At 38.0% G+C, this 20606-nt stretch overlaps 1 protein-coding gene and 1 pseudogene across 1 annotated transcript in view; both read left to right on the top strand.

Annotated features, from left to right (window-relative positions):
- The window catches only part of LOC110223812 (receptor expression-enhancing protein 5), a 43137-nt gene that overhangs the window by 19647 nt on the left and 2884 nt on the right, over positions 1-20606 (top strand). Inside the window, exons 3-4 of the mRNA XM_021009506.2 lie at positions 6314-6452; positions 18678-18846. Coding sequence (XP_020865165.1) covers positions 6314-6452; positions 18678-18846 — 308 coding nt within the window. The remainder of the gene's footprint in view (positions 1-6313; positions 6453-18677; positions 18847-20606) is intronic.
- On the top strand, positions 16262-18670 carry LOC110223813 (inositol-tetrakisphosphate 1-kinase pseudogene; annotated as a pseudogene).

Genomic DNA, 20606 nt, shown 5'->3' on the forward strand with positions numbered 1-20606 from the left:
TCAAGTTGTAGACTTGATGCTTTAATCATGTCATACATTTTCCTCATTTTTGTTCCAGTTTTTTTTACTAATTTGGATCTTTGCTGTAAGTCATTACTTTGACTGTAAACAGACAGCTAATTTGGGAGTAATTCAGAGCAGTAATAAGCCATCTCCTGTCTCTTCAAATAGAATCAATTTTTTTTGTTATATTATTTTGTACTTGTTACTTCTAGCATTTTTTATTCTTTTCTTGAAGACAGTATTCTTGATGTATAGGAGTGAATCTTCTGTGTAAGCTACAGACCTTTGGCTTTGTTCATTTTTTATTCCTGGTTCCTATTTTCTAATTGCATTAAAAGTTATTGAAGATCATAATACATGCTGATTGTATCTGGAGGTTTTTAATAGAATTTCTCTATCTCTTCTTCCTTTGAAACCTATTTTAACCCATAAGTTGCAGTTATTTTCATGCTGGTCTTTTTTGCAAATATTTGTCACAATCACTGCAATATGAAATGATCAAAAATCCTAACTTTTTAGAGATTTTCGAGCTAGTGGTTGTTCTTTGTGCTTGAAGAGAACCAAAATGGCATCATGCTGTTGGGGTCAAGGTACAATGTGTCCGACTGTGGCTGATCAGACCAATATGAGCTCGGGAGGCTCTACCACAGGTCAGCCACAAATAGTCCATATGAACATTTAGAGTGCAGCTGTGTCTAAATTTGCTTCTCACATTTCTTTTGAACTACTGAAGTTCTGTTTTGCTCATAGAGCACAGTGCCTTTTTTGATGTGGGCATGCCATGCTTGGTGGTCCTGTGCCAGTGTTTCTCATGTCTTTAATTCTTCAGAGAGACCTTGAGAATGGCCTTGTATAGCTTCTTCTGACCTCTGTGTAAGTACTTGCTTTCTGTGAGAACTCCATAAAATAGTCTTTCAGGCAAACATAAATTTGGCATTTGAACCATGTGGCCAGCCCATCAGAGTTGTGCTCTCTGCAGTAGAGTTTGAATGCTTGGCAGTTCAGCTCAAGAAAGACCTTAGTGTCTGGTACCTTATCTTGCCAAGCGATTGTCAGAATCTTCCTAAGACAATTCAAATGAAAGCAATTCAGTTCCCCGGCATGGCACTGCTATACTGTCCAGGTTTCACAGACATACAACAATGAGGTCAGCACAATGACTCTGTAGACCTTCAGTTTGGTAGTCAGCATAATACTTCTTCTCTCCCACATTTTCCTTCAGAACCTCAAAATACTGAACCAGCTCTGGCAACGTGTGTGTGAACCTCATTATCAATGTCTTCATCCCCGGAAAGTATGCTGCCAAGGCAAGCGAACTTATCCACAGCATTCAAAATTTCTCCATTTGCTGTAACCAATGGTTCTACATATGAATGGTGAGATTCTGACTGGAGAATCTGTTTTCTTGGCATTAGTTGTCAGGCCAGAGTTAGCACAAGCAGCAGAGAATCAATCTATATTCTGCTGCATCTCAGTCTCACAGGCTGTACTAAGTGCACAATCTGTGAACAAAAAGTGGTGCGCCAACTCTCCCTCTTTATTCTTGGCTTGTGGCCTTTTCAAGTTAAATAATTTGCCATCAGTGCAGTAGCTGACCTTGATTCTGTCTTTGTCCTTGCTGGAGGCATCAAATGACATCACTGAAAACATCATGCTAAAAAGCATGGGAGCAAGCACACAGCCCTGCTTCACTCCACTGATGACTAGGAAAGCATGACAGCATCATCCATCATCCAGAATCTGGGCAAGCATGCTGTTGTAGAACTGGCAAAGTGATGAACTTTGTCAGGCAGCCAAATTTTGCCATGATCTTCCATAAGCCCTCACAAGTGACAGTATCAAAAACCTTGGTCAGATTGACAAACCTTGTATATAGACCTCTGTTCTGCTCCTGGCTTTTCTCTTGGACTTGTTGGGTAGCAAATGCCATTTTGACTGTTCCTTGGCCCTTTCTGAAGCCACACTAGCTGTCAGGTAGAAGGTCACCTTCCAGGTGAAGGATCAGCCTGTTAAGAAAGACTCTAGGGGCAGCTAGGTGGTATAGTAGATAGAGTTCCAGCCGTGGAGTCAGGAGGACCTGAGTTCAAATCCAGCCTCAGACACTTGAAACTTACTAACTGTGTGACCCTAGGCAAGTCACTTAACCCTGATTGCCTCGCCAGGAAAAAAAAAAAGGACTCTGGCAAGAATCTTGCCAGGAATGACTAAGAAAGAGGACCCTCTCCCCCAATTGTCACAGGATGATCTATTTACTTTTATGGAAATGGATAGTAGAGACATTCTTGAACTCCTGGGAGATAATTTCCTCTTGCCATATAACCCAGAAGATTTCAGTCAGCTTTTGTACGAACAGCGGACTTGCTGCCTTGTAAATCTCAGCTGCAATAGAATTAGTCCAGGTGATTTGCCACATGAGGAGCCGAATGGCATTCAAAACCTATTTTTCAGTGGTAAGTGCGGCTAGAGAGGGACTGACTTCAACCTGAGGTAAACGGTCAGTAGCCTCAACATTAATTGATGATGATCTATTGAGAACACGATGGAAGTGTTCAGCCCATCTCTCTAGGATCATGTCTTTTTCACTAATCAATGTGGTTCCATCAGTAGTTGAGATTTACCATAGGTCTTTAGCCTATAAATAGCCTTCAGAATATTAAAGCTCTTTGGTTTGTTACTATCAGTATAAAACTGAATTTCATCTGCCTTCTTACTGAGCCAAGAATCTTGCATCTCTCTAAGCTTTGTTTGCACCTTACTTTTGATGGAGTTAAACACTGCCTTCCAAGTTAGCAACAAACTGCACATAGAGAAGTGCTCTAATCTACTGACATTAAATCTTCTGGTAGTTGTCTTGCCTTGGGATTGCCACTTTCATTAAATGTAAATGTTTAGCTTGGAGAGTATAAGTCTATGATTGGTCTATCCCTCTGTACCACACATCACCTTCATCATTCTAACATCCTGTCTGTCTCTGCTCCTTATAATGACAGTCTGTTAAATGCCAGTGTTTGCTGTGAGTGTACATCCAGGAAGTTTTAACGTATTTAAGTTAACGTTGGTGATGAGAAGATCGTGAGACTCACAAGTCTTCAGTAGTAAGTGACCATTGCTGTTGCTGTTTCAGACTCTATTCCTCCCAAGCTCCCTGCCACATCTGATAGTCTATGCCTATTCTGGAATTAAAATCACCCAGAATTACCAGCTTGTCCTTTTTCAGCACATTGCTGATGAGGGACTCAAGGCCTTCATAAAATTTTTATTTGATCTTATTAGGGTTTGTCACAGTGGGAGCATATGCATTGATGATGGTGGTGTGGTACTTTCTTGCAAGTGGCAGTCACGTTGTCATGAGCCTGTCATTCACTCCTTTTGGGAGGCATACAGGCCTTAATTGTACAACTTATGCCAGCTTCATAGCATTCCCCATCACTGTGGCCACTCCAGAAAAATGTGTATCCAGCTCCAACTTCAGTAAGCTGGCCTTCATATGCCAGCCTCGTTTCACTCATGGCTGCTATTTGGGTGTCATCCTGGTGAATTCTCTTACAACAAGAGCTGCTCATTTTTCAGGTCTACTGGATTTCATGTTGTCCATAAATGTGCGTACAGTCCATGTGCCAATGTTGAATGGAATCATCTTCGCAAAAATTTTTGTGCATTTTTTTTGTGTTTTGACAACAGGGTAGGATCCCTGCCTGCCATGGTAAGCAGGCCAGGGTAAAGTGAGGAGAAGCAGACAATTTTTAGGGCACCTTTTTCAGGCCCCTCCTCATGCCAGGAGGTGAGCAATGCAATGTTTTTAAAAGGCTGCTCAGACACCCCCAGGGCTGCCAAATTCCACTGCTGCTTCAGTCCAGTGAGAATATGACCCTATGCACTGAGTCACCTGTGTATAGGGCTGTGACTACAGCTCCCAGTGTATCCCCACCTGCTGCTTCATTACTTGCTGGTCTCCACAGGACTATGGGGTAGGTAAAAATGGTAAAATGGTATGGTGATATCTTTTGACTCACACATAAATTGGATTTGTGAGGTAGAGTTGTGTGAAGGCATTGGCCTCACTCTCTTTCAGAGTCATCTGAGCCTGGTGGCAAAAGTTAAGACAACTGGTGATGGCTTGGGATGCAGTGGATGGCCTTAGCATTTTTGATGACTAACCAAGCTCTAAGCTCTTCCTGGCACTTGCTTCTGCTGCTTTTATGGACCATTGGAACAAATTATTCACATTTACCTATTCTATCGGGGAAGTCTTCACATGCATGGGGTAGATACCCCACTAATTCAATGATGGATTTGAGGCCCCTCAGTTACACTTAACCTGGGGTAGCCCATCTCTCAAAACAGTTTATGATGTGTGGCTGCTACACATGCTACAGCTTCTTAGAGCCACAAGTGAAACTTGGCAGAATCAGATGGACACCAGAGGTGGAAAGCAGCCCCAAAAAGGGCTTGGTAGCCATCACATTAAAGGTACCGATCTTCCTTAAAAACTCCAGGTAGTAGTCTAATGTTGTGTAGCTGGAAGTGTGGAATCCACAATCATGGAGGAAATGCCTGTGGTCCAGAGGCAGAGGAAGACAATATGCCATTGCTTCTCCTGATTATTTCCATGTATGTGTAGCATGAATCTTGTTATCTGCACATATGATGTGACATAACTGACTCAGTGATAAATAGTACTGGGAAAGCCTGGCTGAGCTACAACATTTGTTTCGGTGAAGGAGATTAACATGGTGGCTATCCAAACAAGAAAGACAGAATCAGGATTAAATAGATATCATGAAGTGAGCATACCCACTTTGCTAGGAAATCCTTCAAGGATACTGCTAAAATAACATTGTTCTTTGCATACAAAGTTAGTACTACAAACTCACCATTAGCAAAGCATGTGCTTTGACTTTATTTTTTTCCTGTAGAGATGAATTTGCACTGATCTAACCACTGATTTTTCTCCTAGCCTCCTCATATGACCAGCAGCACTTAGTTATATGATAGCAGCCTTAACAGTTAAGGATTGTCTGATTATGGAAAATGGCAAAAAGCTAACTGTCTTAGGCAAGAATTGAGTGTGAAACTTCGGTCATTCTGCGTTTAATACCTTACTTTACTGCTGTTTTTAGGGAATATACTGATGTGGATAATGGCCAATGACAAGTAGGAAATTAGACTGAGGAAAATACTGAAATGTCAGAAGTATGTTCAAAGAAACTTAAACAGCACTACTTCTGTACTAAAGTCCAGGTCGTTTCTTGACGGTAACTTTCAGCTTAGTCATTTGAAAGTTGTTTGTTTGTTTGTTTCTTGTTGTTCCTGTGGGATGACATCATATTTTTAGTAGAAATCAGTACAAATAGGATTCACTTCATAGACATTTACTCTGCAGCTAACACGGGATGATGGCAAACAGGAGGCAATTAATATTGTAGAAAGAGCACTGATTCTGGAATCAGGATTTGACTCCCACCTCGGACATTTATGACCCTTGGAATCTTGGACAAGCAACTTAATTTCCCTGGGCCTCAGGTTTAACATTTTTTAAAATGAAGGTGGTAGATTGAATAATTTTTAGGGTTCCTTCCAGATCTCAAACTTTTGATCCTATGATCCATAAAGTGAGGAATACCTTTTAGTCTCCTCTTCCTTTTTTCTCAAAGGAAAGCACCAAGAAGTTTTAAATAAAGCTAATGTTTCATCTGCTCTTTCTTTGAGATAAATTTCCAGGTTAGGGGGCATAGCCCACAGCCCAGATTTCCCAGCATCATCTTAATTAAAATAAAAAAGTAATTGTACTCTGAATGAGACTTTGCAAAAGAAATAGCCTTGTCAGACCAAGGTGTCCTGCTTGGAAATAAGGCCACCTTAAATATGGCATTATTGACACCAGCATGACAAAAAGGCTAAGAAGTGAGAAAATAACTCTTATGAGTTTTGGTGAATGTTTTGATGAAGTAAAGAACTTTTAGTTCTCTATTTCATAACTGAATTCAGTCACAAGAATAATATAGGGTTATGCCAAGAAATATGGGGAATGCAAAAACAAAACCCTTCATAAAATCTGGTCGTTAACCACAATAATTTGTCCACAGATCCATGGCTCATCCACTATAAACCTTTTACACTGAATTGCTTTTCTAGTAGTTATGACACTGATCTATTTATGTTTACTTGCTTCATGATAATTATGTGTCACACACATTTGTAAAATTTCTGACCAGTTTGGAGTTCAAGTTATGGAAAAAGTTATGGAAAAAGAGTGTTGAGAATATAATATAGAGACTCATCAAGTCACATATTGTGTATTTCCTTTCAGAATCAAAGCTATTGAGAGTCCCAACAAAGATGATGATACACAATGGTTGACCTACTGGGTCGTATATGGCGTCTTCAGTATAGCTGAATTCTTCTCTGATCTCTTCCTGTCATGGTTCCCTTTCTACTACATGCTGAAGGTATGTTGGTTTTTACTTCTTTGCTCAATCTCCACCCAAATTAAATACTTTTTTTGATTTGTTGCACTAAAAGAAAACATTGACCATGAACCCTGCAGCAGTGTTTTGTAACTACTTACTTGTCTAAGAAATGTTTGCTTGCAAATCTAAGACCTTTTACAAAACCTTAGGACAGAGGCACCCATAAGAAGATACATTTAAATGTTTATTGAATGTAAAATTCTATGACATGGTTTAAATTATGTTCTGTATTTGCCATGATCCAGTTTTAGATATTATTGCCTAGCTATGTAAGAATAGCTTTAATGTTTGATACACTATCTTAGTAAGACATTGAGGTGTAGTAGACTTATTATTTCCAGTGGGGAGTGAAAGTCAAGTCAATAAGCTACTAGTTCTGAACAATGCAGTGTTTATATTATGTAGTACATAGGTTTGGAAAAAGAAAGTATGCACTACTTGTAACAGGAAACTCATTACCATTCCCTTTTGCTTCAGTCAGAAGCTGTGTTGTTTCTTTTTTTCCAAGCTCTCTCATTTACCAAGTATAGCAAATTGCCACATTTCTAAGTAAAGAATGCTCTATTTAAGATAAGAACAAAATCTGTGATTTCATTGATTTAGAATTGTGTAAGTTGGTGTTTACTCATTATCTCTACCACCAAGTAAAATAAATTTAATGCTAAAAAGCACCTTAAAAAGTTTTGAATATTCACAAGTATTTTAAGGATTGTGATATGAATGCAAAATTGGACCCTATAGGATATTTGAAAATTCCCTTCCTAACTAATTTTCTGACTTCATTGTATTTGTCTTGTTTGAAAATGGGGAATGTTCATAAGTTTAAAAACAACACCTGTATAAATTGACAAGTCTATTGTTTTATTAATTCATTCTTTAAAAATTTTTATTGATATGCTTTGTTTTTATATTACCTTCATTTATGAATATATTCCATCCCCTTTCCCCTGCAGAGAGCCATCCCTTATGATGAATTTTTTTTAAAAAGGGAAAAAAGAGCAGTTCAGCAAAACTAACTAAAACATCAGCTGAGTCTGATATCATTTGAAATATTCCACACTCAAAATCCTCTCCACATATGCTGGAAAGGAGGAGGAGGAATATTTTCTAATTTCTTTTTGAGGGAATAAACTTTAATTATACATTTGGTTTCTTAATATCATTTTGTTTTTTGTTTTCTATTTATATAGATGTAGTCATTGCATATATTGTTTTCCTGGTTCTATCTACTTCACTTTGTGACAGTTCATATGTCTTTCCATGCTTCTCTTCATTATTTTTTATGATGCACCAATATTTCATTACATTGATTTGCCTCAGTTTATTTAGCCATTACTCAATCAAAGGGCAGTTACTCTGTTTACATTTCTTTGTTGTTACAAAAAGTACTATGAATATTTTGGTGTATAAGGAATCTTTCTATCTTTGACCTCCTTGGTATATATGCTTAGCAGTGGAATCTCTTAGTTGAAGAATGTGGACATTTTAGTCATTTTTTTAGGACAATTCCAAATTGTCTTTCAAAATGGCTGTACCAATGCACAGTTCTACCAATATCATTGTATCCATATTTCTCTGGACCTTTTAACATTAACTGTTTCCATCTTTTGTCAACTTTGCCAGTTTGCTGGGTGTGGAGTGAAGCTTAAGGTTTGTTTGATTTGGGTTTCTTTTAATGGGTTTGGGGCAATGTTTCATATGGCTATTAATCATTTATAGTTCCTTTGAGAACTATTTGTTCATCTCCTTTGACCACTTATCCATTGTGGAATGATAAGTGGTCTTAAAAACTTGTACATTAACTTATTTCCCTATATATCTTATTTATCAGACCCTTATCAGAGATAACTGGCACAAAGATTCCCATCCCCTTCAGTTGTCAGCTTTCCATATTATCTCAGTTACCTTGATTTTGTTAATGCAAACCTTTTTCAATTTCATGTAATCTAAATTTTCTATTTATGTTATCTTCTGTGCCCTTTGTTTGAGAACTTCTCTCCCTCTTCCATCCCTTCCCCCATAGACAGTAAAGTATCTGATCTCTTCTAATTTTTTAATAGCATGACCTTTAATATTCATATTACATATCCATTTTGAGCTTAGGTGGTATATGATATTGATCTAAATCTATTCTCTGCTAAACTACTTTTAAAGTTGTCCTTTGAGTTCTTGTCATTTAGGGAATTCTTCCCCAAGTGATTTTTATTCTCAGGTATATCAAACATTAGGTTATCAGCTGTTTCTGATTCTTTATCTCACCCATTCATTCTTAAAGGGAAGACTTGAGATTGGCATACATAGAGACCCGGGACAGAGCTCTACTCTATAAAGTTAGGAGCAGCATGATACAGTGGAAGGAACACAGAGCTGGAATTAGAGGATCTCACGTTTAGCTTCAGTTCTGCCATTTACTAGCTGGATAATGTTGGGCAAATCATCTTACTGTTTTTGGTCTCATTTTCCTTATCTTTACCCCATGCAGGGCTGGATTAGATGGTCTGTGGGGTCCCTTTCAAGGAAAAAAATCCTCAGTTTCTATAATTCTGTAGGGTTCACTTCTGTTTTTCAATAAAATCTTGATAACTCCACCCTTGATGCCACAGAAAAAGAAGAAATTTCTATGTCTGTTAATCTGCAGCATCAAACATAAACTCATCTCTTTGACATTTCAAGCTCTTTTTTGGGGGGGAGAAGGCAAGATAATTGGGGTTAAGTGACTTGCTAAGGTCACACAGCTAGTAAGTACCTGAGGCCAGATTTGAACTCAGGTCCTCCTGAATCCAGGGCCAGTGCTCTATCTACTGCACAACTAGCTGCCCTAATATTTCAACTTCTTAATAACCTGGACCCTTCCTGCCTTTCCAGTCTTCTTACACTTTACTGTCCTCCACACATTCTGTAGTCCAGCCAAACTGACCTACTTGCTGTTCTTTACTCATGACAGCAATTTCCCCTCTCCATGCCTTTGCCCTGCTCCTTCATTTTTGCTTCTTAAACCTCCTTCAAGACTCAGCTCAAATCCTACCTTGTGCAGGACACCTTTTACAATCCCTCCCCATCCCCAACCACTAGCACTTCCCTCTCTGAAATTACCTCCAATCTATACTATGTCTTGGATATGCCTACTTATTTACATGTAATCCCTCCCTTTAGAATGTGAGCTCCATGAGGGCAAGAATTGTTTCTGCTTTTGTTTGCATGCTTACTGTTTAGCACGTGGCACATATTAAGTGTGATTAAGCACAAATGTTTCTTGACCATTTGTCTGACCACATAAACCAACTTTGATCATGTAGGATTTCTCCTATAGATTCTAGAAGCAAATAATTCAACTTCTGCTTCTGGAGAGTTGAAGTGGAAAATTACATTTAAAATAAGCCTTTTAAGCTCATCCAACTTAAAATAAGTATCTCTTAGGGGTTCTTCGCTTCTTCATTTTCAAAACCATTATGTAGTCTTTACACTAAAGTGAACATTAAAGAATTCTCCCTTTGGTTCCCTCCCAGTCCAATTCTACAAATCTAGAGAAGTTGGGATTTGATATAGAAGAATTCTGCTCTCTTGTCTTAGATGTAAATGACTTGCTATTTCAAAGATCCTGTAAGGTTTTAAAAAAATAAAATTTATGGAAAAGGGGCTTCCTTTCTTCTTTTGAAGAGTTGAAGGACTATGGATGTAGAACGATGTGTAAGCTCTCAGAAATGGCTGCTGTTAGCTGGTTTTACTTAACTGTTTTTCTTTGTTATTGAGGAAAGCTCATTGATTGAATGAGTATTTTTAGAGGGAGATACCTCTGGAAGTGACTGGAATGTAAAGACAAAAAAATCGATAAAACTTCTTTTAAAACAAGAATAAAATAAGCCTTTTCTGGCAGCCAGCCAAAGAGCCTAAGTCAGATTCCGGTGAATGTCTCATGTAAAGAGAGATTATAATAATAAAAATAACTAAAATTTATATAAAGCTTATTATGTGCCAGGTACTATGCTAAGCACTTTACAATTGTCTCATTCGAGCCTTACAACAGTGAGTTACAAACATTAAGTGACTTGCCTTATAAGAATCATTCAGCTAGTAAGTGTCTTAAGCTGGATTTGAACTCAAGTCTTCTTGACACCAGCCTCAGCACTGTATCACTGATGCTGGCAAAAAAAAAAAATTTCTAGGGATTGAGTCATGGCCAAGACACTTCTTGACACTTAACCCATGTCAAGATTACTGCCACTTTGACCAATAATCATATTTTCTATTTGTGTAGTGTTTTAAAATTTGGAAAGTGCTTTATATACATTATTTCATTTGAAGTAAGATTCCAATTATTATTATCCTAATTTTACAGGTGGGGAAAATGAGGCTTAGAGAAGCTGAATTACTAGCCCACCTTCTAAGTATCAAAGACAAGATTCAAACCTATATTCTCTTGACTCCAGCATACTCTATCCATCGGTCTCAATGTCTCTGGAGTAGGTAGCCATTACTGTCACTTGTGGACATTGCAGTGACTAGACCCCTAACTTTTAACAGTCATAGAGTGATGACAGATGCAATTTTTTCATATCCCTCTTGCTGTCTTCAGTGTTATTAAGAAAAGAAGTCCTTTTTAAAAAATTAAAGAAATATCATCAGATTTCTTAGAATTTCTTTCCTCTAAAAATTGATAAAATTTCTGTCTAGATTCAGGAACTTAGCTTCTTTCACCTTGTTAAAATTAATTTAGCCAAAATGCAAAAGAAACCATAAATCTGTATTTCCTAACCTCCTATATTGTGCAATATGTAAAGCACTTCACATGATTTTGGATAAAACAGAAGCTTAAGGAGTGTCTTTGACAGTAGTGACTTTAATTTGTTTTCCATAATGAAAACAAACTTGGCCCTTTTCCCGAAGGCCTTTTTCATATGCCGTAGGACATGATGTCCTTTCATCAGAACCAAAAGCACTTACCCTTGACTCAAACCACTATTTCTGAAATAGAACACTTTAGATATAATGCCGGCTATCTGCCCAAATATAAAGTACACTGAGGTCTAGCTTTATCTCTACTAATGGAGAGTAGAAGTGGTATAAATATAATCCAAAACAAGATTGTCTTTGTATCATTTGTATCTTGCTGTGGGATGCATTAAATGACTGCTTTACAACAGACTTAACTTTCTAGTGATGCTAGTTTATCCTAATAGTAAAATCAGTTTATATTCATTAGCACATAGCAACTGATAGGTGGTAATGGCAGTGTAGTCTATCAGCCTAGGAACATTCTTTGTGGTAGAAAGAAGACAGCATCACAGTAAAGTGAAAAGAGGACTAACCTTGGAGTCAGGTGGCCTGGCTTCACCTCTTAGCTCTTGTAGTTATTGCTTGACAGGGATAATCAAAGGACAAGGTAATTTATAGCAAGTACACTGACTTGGTTCCCAAAGAAGTTATGAATAAGTAAGCATTATATGTAATGGGGACAGGCTAGAAGCATTTCCAATAAGATCGGGGGTGAAACAAGGATGTCCATTATCACCCTGTTACTCAATATTGTACTGGAAACCTTAGCTTTAGCAATAAGAGAAGACAAAGAAATTGAAGGCATTAGAATAGGCGAAGAAGAAACAAGGCTATCACTCTTTGCAGATGACATGATGATATACTTAGAGAATCCTAGAGAATCAAGTAAAAAACTACTTGAAATAATAAACAACTTTAGCAAAGTTGCAGGCTATAAAATAAACCCACACGAATCATCAGCATTTCTATATATTACCAACAAAGCCCATTAGCAAGAGGTAGAAAGAGAAATCCCATTTAAACTTACTGTAGATGTTATAAAATATTTAGGAGTCTACCTCCCGAAACAAACCCAGGAACTCTATGAACACAATCAAAAACTTTTCACACAAATAAAATCAGATCTAAATAATTGGAAAAACATCAGTTGCTCATGGGTAGGCCGAGCTAATATAATAAAAATGACAATCCTACCTAAGCTAATTTACTTATTCAGTGCCATACCAATCAAACTACCAAGAAATTATTTTATAGAGTTAGAAAAAATAATAACAAGATTCATTTGGAAAAACAAAAGGTCCAGAATATCAAAGGAATTAATGAAAAGAAATGCAGGGGAAGGTGGCCTAGCAATTCCAGATCTTAAATTGTATTATAAAGCAGCAGTCATCAAAACTGCTTGGTACTGGCTAAGAAATAGGGAGGTGGATCAGTGGAATAGGTTAAATATGCAAGACACAGTAGTCAATGACTATAGTAATCTATTATTTGATAAACCCAAAGACCCCAGCTTCTGGGATAAGAACCCACTCTTTGAAAAAAACTGCTGGGAAAACTGGAAAAGAGTATGGCAGAAACTAGGCATAGACCCAAATCTCACACCATATACCAAAATAAAGTCAAAATGGGTTCAGGACTTAGATATAAAGGCTGATACCATAAGTAAACTGGGAGAACAAGGAATAGTTTACCTATCAGATCTATGGAGAACAGAAGAATTCATGACCAAACAGGAGACAGAGAACATTATGAAAAGCAAAATGGATAATTTTGATTACATTAAATTGAAAAGTTTTTGCACAAACAAAGCCAATGCAACTAAGATTAGAAGGAAGGTAGAAAATTGGGAAAGAATTTTTACAACCAGTCTCTCTGATAAAGGCCTCATTTCTAAAACATATAGAGAATTAAGACAAATTTATAAGAACACAAGCCATTCCCCAATTGATAAATGGTCAAAGGCTATGAACAGACAGTTCTCAGATGAAGAAATTAAAGCCATCTATAGTCATATGAAAAAATGCTCTAAATCATTATTGATTAGAGAAATGCAAATCAAAACAACTCTGAGGTACCACATCACACCTATCAGATTGGCCAACATGACAAAACAGGAAAATGATAAATGTTGGAGAAGATGTGGGAAAATTGGAACACTAATACATTGTTGGTGGAGTTGTGAAATGATCCAACCATTTTTGGAGAACAATTTGGAACTATGCCCAGAGGGCTACAAAAATGTGCATACTTCTAGGACTATATCCCAAAGAGATCAAACAAATGGGAAAAGAACCCACATGTACAAAAATATTCGTAGCAGCTCTTTTTGTGGTGGCAAAGAATTGGAAATTGAGAGGATGCCCATCAATTGGGGAATGGCTGAGCAAGTTGTGGTATATGAATGTAATGGAATACTATTGTGCTATAAGAAATGATGAACAGGCTGACTTCAGAAAAACCTGGAAAGACTTATATGGTCTGATGCTGCTGAGTGAAGTAAGCAGAACCAAGAGGACTTTGTACACAATAACAGCCATGTTATGCAATGACTAAGATTGTTAAACCGAACCCTTCTCAGCATTACAAGGATCTAAAACATCTCCAGAGGCCTCAGGATGGAAAATGCTGTCCACATCCAAAGAAAGAACTATGGGGAGTCGAATCGCTATCACTTATTTTTACCTTCTGTTGAGTTTTGTTTCATCTTTCTGATGGTTCCTCCTATTGGTTTTAATTTTTACTTACAACTTCACTAATGTGAAAACATGTTTAATGGGTATGTAAATGTAAAGCCTATATCAGATTGTGCGCCGTCTTGGGGAGGGTGGGGGGAGGAAGGGGAAGAAAAATTTTCAACTCAAAAGCATATGGAAGTGATTGTTGATAAATCAAAATAAATTAATAAAAAAAAGAAGTTATGAATATAGGTGACCCAGACCTGCAAAGACTTGATGAATAAGTCATTAAAGAGATTACAGGAAAGACACGGGTAGCCATAGACAAATCTACGTCTCAGAAGGTTGCTGAAGCTATGCCAGTTTGAGATGCAGATAAGCTAGCTCAGTACATCTGGTACATACCATCTCAGCAAGGAGTAGCTTTCAATTCTGGAGCTAAGCAAAGAGTTATCTAGGTGGTAGAAATACAAAAAAGATCAAATGAGACAATGTATGTAAAGCACTATCTCATTCTTATGTTTTTTTATGGTATTCATATAGAAATGATCCTGGGACTATTTTGCTATTATTCTTTTAGGCTCAATATTCTAAAAATATGCACAGGCATATAAAATAACCTTTTTTGCAGCTGAATGGGCTCCTTGCAAGCACTCTTCCTCCCACATGGTTTGAGCTTCTCTGGTAGGCCTTGATATTTCAAAAATGTTTTGTTCTATATAAGTTAGAAATTGAATATGTTATGTTGCCATGTCTATTATATCATTGCTTTTAGATTTTTATGGATTGATGTAATCCCTGGGCAATAGTTTGGTCTGCGATGAAAATCTGATTCTAGTATTAGTTGAATTCTCCAGGATATTTCCAGTATGGAGATTTATTGCCTTTCAGCCCATGGAAGGTAGCAAGCTACTGGTGTAGAAATCTAGAAACCATGACTGGAATTCATATCTTGCTAGGTATCTGATAAGTGATAAATTTTCATACCAGCAGTGATATGTTGCACAGTTTCTTCCATTTCCTTGCATATTCACTAAGCCTAGGCTCCTTGAGAAATCTTGTAATTACTTTCAAGGATTTAAGAACTCTAATCAACCATGATTCCAGAGGACTGATGACAAAGCACATTACTCATCTCCTAACAAAGAAGTGATAGCCTGAGGGTAAAGAATGAGACAAATATTTTTTGGACATAGCCATTGCTAGAATTTGTTTTGCCTGGTTAAACATATCTGTTACAAGGTTCTATTTCCCTACTCCAAATTGTTGGGGAGGCAAGAGAGAGAGAAAATTGATTTTTGTTAATGGAAAATAATAACATTTAACTTTTCTTTAAAAAAAGCATTCTTTAGTTTCCACAAATAGTTCTTGCATAATTCAGCAGTCTGTTCAATGTGTCATTGTCCAAATATTATTCACTGAGCTCATGTGGATGTCCCTAATGGAGCATTTTTTTTATTATCCTCCTGGATCTTAGCCACTTCATAGCCTCCAAGATAGATATGGGGGTGGGAAGAATGGGAGAATTGAGAATGACACTGAGGTTGAAAGCCTGAATGACAGAAACTATGGTAGTACCCTAGAATAATGAATTCCATTTTGGACATATTGAGAGTAAAATGTCTATATCCTGGTTTGAGATATCTAATAATTGGGGCAGCTAGGTGATGCAGTGGATAGAGCACTGGCCTTGGAGTCAGAAGAACGTGAGTTCAAATCTGACCTCAGACACTTGACACTTACTAGCTGTGTGACCCTGGGCAAGTCACTTACCCCCATTGCCTAGCAAAAACAAAAAAAAAAGAGAGATATCTAATAATCATTTGGAGATGGGAAATTGGAGACAGGTTAGGGCTGGAAATATAGATCTGAGAATCATTTGCATAGAAATAATAACTGAAACTATGAGAGCTGATGAGATCACCAACTGAAATGGGATAGAGAGAGAAAACAAAGGGGACATGGCTAGTGGGCATGACTTAGTTCGAGATTCTATAAAAGAGGCTGAGGAATAGTCAGAAAGGTAGAGAACAGCAACGTCACAAAACCTAGAGTCAGGCTTATCAAAGGGGGGTACAAGCCAGCAGCCTGGTGGCTCTGCGGCAGCCCCCAAAAAGGCTACAGAGGGCTGGAAGGTAGGGCTCTGTGCACACACACACACACACACACACACACACACACACACATGCACACTCACATGCACATACTCACACACACAGAAGGAGGGTGTTTCTCCCAGTCCCCCATCAATACCCCACTCCTAGTACTGGTAGGCAGAGGGGGGTGGGGCTATAAGAAACAGTAGCAGGAGGAGGAGGTGGCAGCTGAGAATAGCTCAATTTCCAGGCCTTTGCCAACTTATGCAGGAAAAGGGGCATAAAAGTTGTGTAGCTCAACCTTAGCAAACCAGTTGAGGAGCAGGGCCCACTGGATGTGATCATACACAAACTGACTGATGTTATCCTGGAGGCTGATCAGAATGATAGCCAGTCCTTGGAGCTGCTTCACAGATTCCAGGAATACATTGATGCTCACCCTGAGATCATCATCCTAGATCTCCTTCCTGCCATTAAGAGCCTTCTAGGTCAATCCAAGTCCTACAAACTTACTCAAAAGATTGAAGACCACATGAAAGATAAACAAATCTGTTCCCTACCCTTCCTAGAGTTCACAACCTTATGTGGAGAAGATACCGTGCAGCTTCTAGAGAAGAAACGACTGGCCTTCCCATTCATTTGCAAAATCAGAGTGGCCCTTGGCACCAGTTCTTATGAGATGGCCATCATCTTTAGCCAGGAAGGCCTCAGTGCCATCATAACCTCCTTAGTGATTCAGAATTTCATCAGTAACAACTCTGTCCTGTACAGGGTGTTTGTGGTGGGTGAGTTCTACACCATGGTACAGAGAGATCTTTGAAGAACTTTTCTGCAGGAATATCAGACAGAGAATCAATATTCTTCAACAGCCATAACATGTTAAAATCAGAGTCAGTTTCCATCCTGCCAGCATTGGACAAAATAGGAGTGTTTGAGAAGCCTCTGATGACTTCAGGGAGATTTCCAAGGCCATGGAGCAACTGCTTGGTGTGTTGCTATTTGGGATCGACATCATTATCAACAATCAGACTGGATAGCATGCAGTCACTGATATCAACACATTTCCAGGCTATGAGGGTGTGACTGGATTCTTCACTGACCTCTTGAACCACATAACCACTGTCCTGAAAGGCCAGAACCTGGACGTGACTCCATTCAATCACAACAAGCTCTTGACTGACCGTTCTGATGGCCTAGCAGGCAGGTGGACACATGGCACCAGTATAGGTGCTGCAGCAGCATGATGGGCAAAGACTCCTCCTGGAATGAGGAGGAGACCAAAAGCTCATGAAACTGCAGGACCAGAGACAAAGATGCAACACTGCTGTGTTCCCCAGCTTCCAATAGCACTGGGTGGCATTGCTGGCCACCAAGGTGTCCTCCCAATAGCCAATGGTACCATAGACCAGGGCACAAGCAAAGGGCCTGACTAGAAGCATGACAAGAAAGTGAACGGCTTACAAGAGTTCCACCTACTACTACAAATTTCCATTGATTTTTTTTAACCTGATTTCCTGATGCAGTGATCTAAAAGGAGGAAAAAAGAAAAAAAACAAACACACACAGTCATCAGAGCAGGAGAAAATGGGATATTTCACCCAGTTCCATTTCCAAATCTTTTAACAAGTTTGTTAACAAGTTAACAAAATAACACATATTTTGAACACTCGACCTTTAATGTGTGGGATAGTTGGTTTTTGTTTTTGGTGATTTATTTTGTAGTTTTAATCTGGAAATGAAGAGATCATTGGTAACTTTGGAAAAAGCAGTTTCAGTTGAAGGGTGAGGTCCATTCTACAGTTCTGAAGGTATAGATTAAGACTGATATGACATAGGATTCGATTATTTGTTACTAAGAATATTATTACTATTGCTAATTCACATATAAGCTAGGGTGTGGTTTTAATTATTCTAGCAAAAGGGAAAAGTCAGCAAAATGACTATTGAGAACAAATTTCTCTTATAGATCAAGGTTATACTGCTTACCTTGCAGCTGGGTCATATTTAATTCTGTTCTGACATGGGTAAAGAAAAGGAAAGTGACTTTAAAGATTTATTAGGAGAATAAGAAATCAACTGAAGAACCTTGAATCAAATGCCCAATCCCAGATGACTTGTTTATGTTATCTTACAGGAGGGGAACCTGCAGGCCTTGAGGTCACATTGGGCAGGCTCCCCACCCCTCTCTATCTTTGAAATATTCCTCTATTCACTTTTCCTTGGGTTGATTTCTTTTCCTCTGTGTAATGAATCATAAAAATCATACTAGGGGTATTAGGAAGAGAATAACTACACAGCCTTTAATAAACCCCTTGAGGACTGGAAACAGTCTTTCTAGTTCTGGATATTATTGCAGCTGACTTCAGTGATTTGAAAGTAACGACAATTGCTATTGTCATTACTAGAAATGTAATCTACATTAAAAGTAGTTCAGCAGCTGGATTTTAATTTCTCTTTCTTTTCTGAACAAGTTATTATCCTTGTTTTCACACTTCAACTTTCTGTTTATAATAATATATATTTTTAGAAACACTAGAAATATATTTCTGCAAATGCAAGTACTGGGGAATTATGTGAAAAAGTGTCGGACAGCAGGAGGTACAAGTTCTTATTGTGCTGGCCTAGCTTTGTCACTAATTTTGATTCTTGGCTCTCTACAGTGTGGCTTCCTGTTGTGGTGTATGGCCCCCAGCCCTTCAAATGGTGCGGAGATGCTGTACAAGCGTGTCATCCGCCCTTTCTTCCTGAAGCACGAATCCCAAATGGACAGTGTGGTGAAGGATCTGAAAGACAAAGCCAAAGAGACTGCAGATGCCTTCACTAAAGAAGGTAAGAAAGATTTATTTAAATAGATAGGGAGTTGTACAGAAATTAGCCCATAAAACCCTCAAACAGAAGTTTTTCCTCATCCTTTAATCAATAATACCCAAGGCTGCTCAGGGTAGCTCTCTGGACCTCTTCTTTATAGTGTTTTTAAAAATATAATATTTTCCCTCCAATTACATGTTAAACAATTCTTAACATTTGGGGGTTTTTTATGTTTTGAGTTTCCCTCCCTTTCCCCCTCCCTGAAATGGTAAGCAGTCCGACATAGGTTATACATGTACAATGTAAAGCATTTCCACATTAGTCATTTTGTACAAAAAGACTTGAAAAAGGAAGAAGGCATGCTTCAGTCTGTATTCAGACAATATCAGTTGCTTCTCTGGAGGCAGATAGTATGTTTCATCATTAGTCTTTTGGGACTGTCTTGGATCATTGCATTGCTGAGAATAGCTAAGTCATTCACAGTTTTTCATCATATGATATTGCTGTTACTGTATACAATGTTCTCCTGGTTTTGCTCACTTTGCATCAGTTCATCTAAAATTTTCCAGGTTTTTCTGAAATCATCCTGCTTGTTATTTCTTATAGCACAATAGTATTCCATTACAAAATAAGAAATACAGGAAATGGGGTACAGAAGTCTATCCTGCTCTACAGGAAAATAGAAGGGGAAGGGGATAAGAGAAGGGAGGTGGGAGAGATAGAAGAGAAGGAAGACTAGGGGAAGGGGTATTCAGAATCATGCCATCTTGGGGTGGGGGGAGGGGTGAGAAATTTGGAACTCAAAAACTTGTGGAAGTGAATGTTGAAAACTAAAAATAAATAAATTTATAATTTAAAAAAATTAAAAAATTAAAAAAAAGGAACCACTAGGGCAAAATTCTGCAAACTTTGTCAAATATAATCTAGTTGATTTAGATCTAAATTAGCTGATTTTACTGCTTTTCTGCATTTCAAGGAAAGATTAATATTCAGAAATAACAGATAAAAAAGTATTAATAAAACTTTTTTTAATGCAAAAAAAAATAGTATTCCATTACAATCATATATTACAGCTTGTTTAGCCACTCCCCAATTGATAGGCATCCCTTCAATTTCCAATTCTTAGCCATTACAAAAAGAGCTGCTATAAATATTTTTGTACAAACAGGTCCTTTTCCCTCTTTAAAAAAATCTCTTTGGGGGGCAGCTAGGTGGCACAGTGGATAGAGCACCAGCCCTGGACTCAGAAGGACCTGAGTTCAAATCCAGTCTCAGACACAAAACATTCACTAGTGGTATGATCCTAGGCAAGTCATTTAACCCCATTGCCTAGCCCCCCCCCCAATTTTTTTTTAAATCTCTTTGGGATATAGACTTATGAGTAGTATTGCTAGATCAAAGTGTATGCACAGTTTTATAGCCCTTTAGACATAGTTCCAAATTGCTCCCAGAATAGTTGGATCAGTTCACAACTCCACCAACACATTAGTGTCCCAGTTTTCCCACATCCTCTCCAACATTTATCATTTTCCTTTTCTGTCATATTAGCCAATCTGATAGGTGTGAGGTGATACCTCAGAGTTGTTTTAATGTGTATTTCTCTAATCAATGATGATTTAGAGCATTTTTTCATACACACAACTTTGGTTTCTTTGAGACCTTTAAAGATAAGATTAAAAGTAGTCTTGGATGGTTTCAAAGCTGGCTTCCCTAAAAGAAGTGGGCTGAAGAAGATCATCTTCATGTCTCTTCTAGTCCTTAAATTCTTTATAATGTGTTAT

This window comes from Phascolarctos cinereus, unplaced genomic scaffold, assembly GCF_003287225.1.
Source record: "Phascolarctos cinereus isolate Bilbo 61053 unplaced genomic scaffold, phaCin_HiC Scaffold_4;HRSCAF=312, whole genome shotgun sequence".
Lineage (NCBI taxonomy): Eukaryota > Metazoa > Chordata > Mammalia > Diprotodontia > Phascolarctidae > Phascolarctos > Phascolarctos cinereus.